General features: G+C 48.4%; 1 protein-coding gene across 1 annotated transcript in view; it reads right to left on the minus strand.

Annotated features, from left to right (window-relative positions):
- Positions 1-5,968: 5,968 nt before the first annotated feature.
- EIF1 (eukaryotic translation initiation factor 1) overlaps positions 5,969-8,443 on the minus strand; it is a 2,902-nt gene continuing 427 nt past the window's right edge. Inside the window, exons 2-4 of the mRNA XM_077779274.1 lie at positions 7,884-8,047; positions 7,646-7,747; positions 5,969-6,833 (exon numbers count right to left, since the gene is read on the minus strand). Coding sequence (XP_077635400.1) covers positions 6,789-6,833; positions 7,646-7,747; positions 7,884-8,047 — 311 coding nt within the window. The 3' untranslated portion in view covers positions 5,969-6,788. The remainder of the gene's footprint in view (positions 6,834-7,645; positions 7,748-7,883; positions 8,048-8,443) is intronic.

Here is an 8,443-nt window from a genome sequence, read left to right on the forward strand (position 1 = left end):
GGGGGGGGGAGGGGGAGAGAGAGAGAGAGAGAGAGAGAGAGAGAGAGAGAGAGAATCCTAACCAGGCTCCATGCTGTCAGTGCAGAGCCCGACACAGGGTTCAAATTCACGCACCATGAGATCACAACCTGAGCTGAAATCCAGAGTCAGACCCTTAACTGATTGAGCCACTCATGTGCCCCTAAAGATTTTATTTTTATTTATAAAAAATTTTTAATGTGTTTTATTTATTCCTGAGAGAGAGAGGAAGATACAGACCTGAGCCGAAGTCAGACCTCAACCGACTGAGCCACCCAGGCGCCCCCTAAAGATTTTATTTTTAAGAAATCTTTGCATCTAACGTGGGTCTGGAACTCATAATCCTGAGATCAAGAGTCGTGCACTCCAACTGCTAAGCCAGCCAGGAGCCCCTTAAATAGAATACTCTTGATTTCTTTCCCTGAAGCTTAGCTCTGGTAATGCTTCTCTCCTGCTCATGTTTCCTCAATAGCTCCCCATTAGCCACAGCAGTGTTTCTCCAGTGTGGTTGATGGCACTCCCAGATGAATTGGTTGATGTTAAAAAGGCAGGTTCCTGGGCCCCACAGCAGAATCTCTGGATGAGAGGCTCTGGCTCTAGAGACAGAGCCATTTCCTGGAGGTTGTGGGCCAGACCTGCTGACCACAGGGGCTTTGGGGTTCCTCAAACCAAGTGAATAAAATGCACCCACAGGCTAAATAGATGTCTTCTTTAGTATTTTTAGAAAGGTGTTTATAAATCTTACAAATCCAAGTTTTGTTACAAATAATATTGTTCCTTTTCTAGAACTGTTTATTACATTTACGTATATAGTTCTATGAGAATTATATTACAGTTACAGCCGGTGTTACCTTCTGTAGTGTTAAACACTTACTCGTTCTGAGTTTTGCAGTTTTGGGGTCAAATTTGGGAAATGATGAATTTCTTTCAGTTTCTAGACATTTTTGGAGGCCCTTGAAAAGCAGGAGGTTGTTCAGCTAACACCCAGAAATGCTTAGCTGTCCTGGGTGGGGCCTCTAATCTCAGTGTTTTTTTTTAACCATGATCCTGAGATCAAGACCTGAGCTGAGATCAACCTTCAGATGGGGTGCCTGGGTGTCTCAGTCAGTCAAGCATCTGACTTCAGCTCAGGTCATGATCTCGCAGTTCATGGGTTCAAGTCCCACATTGGGCTCTGTGCTGAGAGCTCGGAGCCTGGATCCTGCTTCAGATACTCTGCCCCTCTCTCTCTGTGCCCCTCCCCTGCTTGTGCTCTGTCTCTCTCAAAAATAAATATTTTTAGTATATGTGCTGCCTAAGCGAGCACTCTCTCAAAAATAAATAAGTGCTAAAAAAATATAAAGAGTTGGAAACTTAACTGAGCCACTCAGGCACCCTTAGAATTTGAACTTTTAAAAAGCGTTTATTTTTGAGAGAGAGAGAAAATACAATTGAGGGAAGGGCAGAGAGAGAAGGAGACACAGACTCTGAAGCAGGCTCCAGGCTCTGAGATGTCAGCACAGCTTGAACAGGACTTGAGACCATGAGCCTTGAGATCATGACCCGGGCTGAAGTCAGACACTTAACTGAGCCATCCCTGGAATCTGAATTTTTAACAAGCTTCCCCAAAACAGCACGTTTTATGAATATTTAAGCTAGGAGGATTGAAGAGAGTCCAAGAGAAGAACTGGCCAGAGCCTCACACAATTTGCTAATCCTGAAACAACTTGCATCTCCTGAAAAGTTGGGGACCTAGCTCTTCGCTCCGAAGCCAGTTTAACAGTAAACTGTGTTTTGACAGTCATGCCACAAGGGGGCAGCACCCAGGCTGCTAAACAAGGAAGCTGGTCAATTCCAGGGCTAGCTGGTAGAAATGTTCGGTTCCCAAATACACCATCTTTCTTTGTCCTAGTTATAGGTAAACTTTGAATAGGCTTTAAAGCAGTTTTTGTGGATTCCTGTGCAGTGTTAGCTGACCAGTATTCATTTTGTCTTGCTAACACAATTGTAAGGAACGTTGGGTTTGTGTCGGCTCGTCCCTGTGGTTGGGGCCAGGAGAGTGAGGTGAGAAGGGAGGAAACGGGAGAGGGAAGGGAAGGACAGACAGACAGAGTGAGGAGGCAGAGAGGAGACTGGGGGTGGGGCCCGGGAGAGAAGCCAAGAGCACAGCGCTGGAGACATTTCTCATCTTCTCATCTTCCGGTGACTTCTTGCAGGCTGACATCTAAATGGTTCGGCTCGCGGCTCAGCCCCCTCTGACCTCACACCTTCCAGCCCTCCTTCCCCTCTGCTCCTTCTTCTCACCTACTTGCTGGCTCAGCTCTACCACTTCTCTAAATGTTCTGCATGGGGGCTGAGTCCCTCCTGTTACACGAACAGGCCACTGCACACCTTACAGGCCTGGCACAGAGAGAGACGGTACTGATTCCTGCTCCTTACAAGGCCTCTGTTCCAGACAAGTGGTCCTACCTCAGGACCGCCATATACTCCGGGTGCTCCCACCTCTAGGTCTTGACTCCTGTCTGACTAGAACACCCTGCTTCAGATGCCACCTCCATTATGAAGCCTTCTCTGACCCTCGTGGATGTGGATGGGGTAGGGGAGATTTGCCAGTCCCTAAAACCTGTGACTCTTCGGCCAAGCCACGGGTGGCATTGACTCCTTTCTGCCTCACGTCAAGGCCATGTGCTGGTCTTCCACTCTTATCAGGCCACCAGCTTACCCAGCACAGAATGTCTTCCTGATGACTGTTGTGTGCCCCATGGTCTCCCACACTCCACGCTGCATATACCGATCATGGTAAAATGAGCTATTGAGATTGGAAATGTACAGTCACCTGGTGGGAAGAGCAAGGATGGACAGGGAGCTGGGGTTCCGGATGAAACCCTCCCACTGATCGGCCTTGCAAATCTCCCCCAACCATGAAACAGACACAACTATGCTTGTATCTCAGGCCTGAGATACTGAGTTAAGAGTGTTCTCAAGCCTCCTGTCATGGTCACGGATAATCGGATAATCGTTTTGACTGGTTCTACTGATGGTAGATTACTGATGTTGCTAGTTAACTCCCGATAATCTCATTCTAGAATGCTGAAGTCCTTAAAAGGCAAAATATAGCTCAACAGCCTCATACAGGACCTGCGCAGCAAACTACAGCATGATTCTCTGTTTTATCCTGACTGTGGTCTTCTGCAAGTTGGCCTCCAGGGCTGCTTCTAGAATTTTCTGACTAGCCCTTCCCTCTACAGTGAAACCTTACGGATTTAAACCTGTCACTCAAGGGGTGCCTGGGTGGCTCAGCCCATGATCTCCTGGTTCAGGAGTTCGAACCACACATCAGGTCTGGAGCCTGCTTGTGATGGTCTCCCTCTCTCTCTATCCATCCCCTGCTCATAATCTCTCTCAAAAATAAACATTAAAAAAAAAGTATCACTCAAAATGTTTCTAACAATGCCACTGTATTCTGTGCCAACTGGTTAAGTTCGGGCGCGCTGAGCACAGGAGTTTTATAGGACCGTGCTATGACCCTCTACCTCCCAGATTAAAATCCTATTTTCAGGGCAGCTGCCACTGGCTCAGTCTTTAGCCTCCCTGACACACCTTATTCTAGGTTGGCCTCTATACAGACTCACAAGGCCGACCTTTTATTTACAAGAGGCTAGCGATAGAAGTGTGGATTCTTCATGACTACTCAGTGGTTTGAAACCTGTGTTTTATAATCTGAAATTGGTATCCATTCACGATCCACGTGCTGGGAGTTTTAATAGAATTAATGGCCCCAGGGGCACCTCGATGGGCATCGGTATTGTTTCTGTTCAGGTCACGGTATCAGCTCTGGGGCAAGGGACTCCTGGCTGGCAGCACAGAGCCCTGATTGGGATTCTCTGTCCTGCCTCTGCTGAGGTGGGCACTGCCTCTCAAAAAAAGAAAAAAAGTCCCCAAGAAGAGACTTCCACATATTCATCGTCCTTGGTCAAGGTATGGCCTGACATTTTCAGTTTCTCCAAGTGTCTTACTCACTGAACTCTGTAATACTATCAACCCATTCCCTGGATAAAGCACTTTTGTATACCTCCCAGGGGCCTGAGGATTAGATTAAGTCCTACACCGCATTTGTCCCTTTGTTACAGCCTTTAGTTAAGGCAAGATCCTGTCACTGAGGGGACTCAAGGGTTTCTAATCAAACCACTCAATCAGCTCACAGGGCCCTGAGGTCCTCCATAGCCACTTGCAGGGATACCCAGTGAATCTGTCCACCACGCAGTCCCTCCTTTCAGGACTCTGCAGGGAACCTGAGGGACAAGCTCACACAGGTTTTCTTGGCCAAGAGGTAGAGGCCCCAGTTGATCGGTGGGTGTAGACTACTCTCCACTGCCCCTTTCTATGGCTCCTTCCCACGTACAAACAAGACTGGTAATACATAAAAATACAATCTGCAAATCAGGTGTTTCTGAAAACAAGTTTTTATTTAAATAAGGGCTTAAATACATTACATAACATTAAAACTGAAGGAAAAAAATAAACCAAAAAACGAGTCTGTTACTTCACATGGCATTGGGCAGCTGCTGCTAGTAAGTTGCAAGCTCTACGGCCAGCTATGTGACTCACACATCAGTTTGAAGTTTGTTCCCTTGTCAGAAGTTTAACTCGGATAGGTTGGCCTCACATTTGGAGTTCGGACACCAGTTACTAGGATGTGTCTGGTCACGGAGACCTTGGTGGAAGTCAGATGCCCTATCACACCTCACTAGAGGGAAGGTGGCTGCTCTAAGCTCCGCCCACCCGGTCAGGTCAGACACACCAGGGATCTTTCTTTGACTACCAAGGACTCCCTGTGGCAGCACCGCTGCCGTGGCTGTTCTTACCCCATCCTGTCCTCTCTGCTCCACCGTGGGCTGCTCGGGTGGTGACATTCTTAGGGCAGGGAACTCTGGAGAGAGAGCCGAGGAGCTTCTGGCCAGACACAGTCGGCTGTGATCTTGGGGCTCTGGGCTTGACGGAAACATCACATTACTGCTTGGTTTCAGGCCGGACACTGCCAGGCGCCTACTGCTTGACCTCTGTNCAGATTAAAATCCTATTTTCAGGGCAGCTGCCACTGGCTCAGTCTTTAGCCTCCCCGACACACCTTATTCTAGGTTGGCCTCTATACAGACTCACAAGGCCGACCTTTTATTTACAAGAGGCTAGCGATAGAAGTGTGGATTCTTCATGACTACTCAGTGGTTTGAAACCTGTGTTTTATAATCTGAAATTGGTATCCATTCACGATCCACGTGCTGGGAGTTTTAATAGAATTAATGGCCCCAGGGGCACCTCGATGGGCATCGGTATTGTTTCTGTTCAGGTCATGGTATCAGCTCTGGGGCAAGGGACTCCTGGCTGGCAGCAGAGCCCTGATTGGGATTCTCTGTCCTGCCTCTGCTGAGGTGGGCACTGCCTCTCAAAAAAAGAAAAAAAGTCCCCAAGAAGAGACTTCCACATATTCATCGTCCTTGGTCAAGGTATGGCCTGACATTTTCAGTTTCTCCAAGTGTCTTACTCACTGAACTCTGTAATACTATCAACCCATTCCCTGGATAAAGCACTTTTGTATACCTCCCAGGGGCCTGAGGATTAGATTAAGTCCTACACCGCATTTGTCCCTTTGTTACAGCCTTTAGTTAAGGCAAGATCCTGTCACTGAGGGGACTCAAGGGTTTCTAATCAAACCACTCAATCAGCTCACAGGGCCCTGAGGTCCTCCATAGCCACTTGCAGGGATACCCAGTGAATCTGTCCACCACGCAGTCCCTCCTTTCAGGACTCTGCAGGGAACCTGAGGGACAAGCTCACACAGGTTTTCTTGGCCAAGAGGTAGAGGCCCCAGTTGATCGGTGGGTGTAGACTACTCTCCACTGCCCCTTTCTATGGCTCCTTCCCACGTACAAACAAGACTGATAATACATAAAAATACAATCTGCAAATCAGGTGTTTCTGAAAACAAGTTTTTATTTAAATAAGGGCTTAAATACATTACATAACATTAAAACTGAAGGAAAAAAATAAACCAAAAAACGAGTCTGTTACTTCACATGGCATTGGGCAGCTGCTGCTAGTAAGTTGCAAGCTCTACGGCCAGCTATGTGACTCACACATCAGTTTGAAGTTTGTTCCCTTGTCAGAAGTTTAACTCGGATAGGTTGGCCTCACATTTGGAGTTCGGACACCAGTTACTAGGATGTGTCTGGTCACGGAGACCTTGGTGGAAGTCAGATGCCCTATCACACCTCACTAGAGGGAAGGTGGCTGCTCTAAGCTCCGCCCACCCGGTCAGGTCAGACACACCAGGGATCTTTCTTTGACTACCAAGGACTCCCTGTGGCAGCACCGCTGCCGTGGCTGTTCTTACCCCATCCTGTCCTCTCTGCTCCACCGTGGGCTGCTCGGGTGGTGACATTCTTAGGGCAGGGAACTCTGGAGAGAGCCGAGGAGCTTCTGGCCAGACACAGTCGGCTGTGATCTTGGGGCTCTGGGCTTGACCGAAACATCACATTACTGCTTGGTTTCAGGCCGGACACTGCCAGGCGCCTACTGCTTGACCTCTGTTTAAATGAGGGACTTCAAGACTAGACAGCATGGCTCTTTTCAGTTTATTGCATGAAGGAGTTACACTAGTCCAAGTTAAAAGCAGACCCCAAATGGTTACATTATACAAGCTGTGAGGTTTTTAAACTTGTGACAAGGGACAGAAGGGAAATTCTACTCATTGCAAGGAAATCCTCACTTAAGCTTCAGTGAGCCAAAAGCACTTAAAACCCATGAACCTTCAGCTGGTCGTCCTTAGCCAGTCCAATCTACAAAGAAGAAAAGGACAAAGTTATAAAGGTGATTAACTCCCACCCCGATTTCTGATGCCAACAACCCTTTCTTGCTCCTAAACGGGGCAAGAGAAGTCCAAGAGCCAAGCACACACTTCAACCACTAACACGATGGTCCTTTTTTTTAACTTTTATTTCAGAGAGGGGGAGGGGGAGAGAGAGAGAGAGGCAGACAGCCTGAGCAGGGATCAGAGAGAGAGGGAGACAGAGTCTGAAACAGGCTCTAGGCTCTGAGCCGGTAGTCAGCACAGAGCCTGACGCGGGGCTCAAACCCACGAACCGTGAGATCATGACCTGAGCCAAAGTTGGACACTTAACCCACTGAGCCACCCAGGTGCCCCTAACACAATGGTTCTTAACTCAAGGCACTCAGTTAAGAACGAATGATCTAACAGGCTTTTAGCACTTAGGAAGAGCCAACCAGACATCCTGCTGATTTAGTATCTGTGTGCCATTTAAGTGTGCATCTTTAAAGTAAATCCATGCACAGGGCACCTGACTGGCTCAGTCAGTAGAGTGTGCAACTCCTGATCTGGGGGCTTTAAGTTCTAGCCCACACAATAGGTGTAGAGATCACACCTTAAAAAAAAAAAAACAAAAAACATTGAATTTAAGACATATGAGTCCCTTGTTTTTAGAATTACTGCTCTACTTCAAAACTCAACTGTTGTCTTCCTTAGTCTTACAAATCCAAATTCTACAACCCCAGCACGGACTGAATAGACCAGGAAGGAGCTGACAGACGGGTGGATGCACAAATGGATTGTCACCAAACTGACCAAACTCACCTCTACAAGGAACTGGCATATGTTCTTGCGCTGGTCACCCTGTAGCTGAATTACTTCTCCATATTCTGGATGCTCAATTACAGTACCATTGCAGGCAAATTTCTGCAAGCATGAATGAAGCAAGAAACACATCAGCCCAAGCAACAGCCCAGTGCACCAACAATCCCTCGTGGGAATCCAAGCAAGCACCCCCTCCCAAATTAAATGTGATGTTCTTAAAATCTCCCCAAACACCTACCTTCTTAAACGCCTTCACTAGTTTCTTTTTATCGTAATCATCAGCGATCCCTTGGACAGTAGTAAGGGTCTTCCTGCCGTTTCTCTGTTGAATTCTTATATGGATATAATCCTCAGTGCCAGCAGGAAGCAGATCATCACCCTTACTTGCATCAGCAAAGGGGTCTGGGAAGAAAGATCAAGCTCGGTTAGAGCTGTTGGGGCTCAGGTGCCACTGTCACCCTCCCGACGGATCTTCTGCGCGTGCAGAAACAGATACTGAAACCGCCAGGGCTGAGATCACATCAGACATGTCCTTGGTGGCAGTCTCCGATCGGGTCAGGCCGGGACGGCTGGCTTCCAGGCGCCTGGCAAAGGCTGGGCCTCTTGCCCCAGGCCCGCCCTCGGAAGCCGGTCACGTGCCGGGGGAGCCTGGGCTGGCAGGCAGCGCCCCACCCGGCTGATGCAACCGGCCGGAACCAGAACTCCAAGGCGGGGCCAAGCTTCTCGCCCCATTGGCGGGCCCGTTTGTCACTTAGGGCAGGCGCCGCCCCTCACTCCCGGCTCCGTGACAACGGCGGT

Source organism: Crocuta crocuta, unplaced genomic scaffold (genome assembly GCF_008692635.1).
Source record: "Crocuta crocuta isolate KB4526 unplaced genomic scaffold, BGI_CrCroc_1.0 scaffold68, whole genome shotgun sequence".
Taxonomy (NCBI): Eukaryota; Metazoa; Chordata; class Mammalia; order Carnivora; family Hyaenidae; genus Crocuta; species Crocuta crocuta.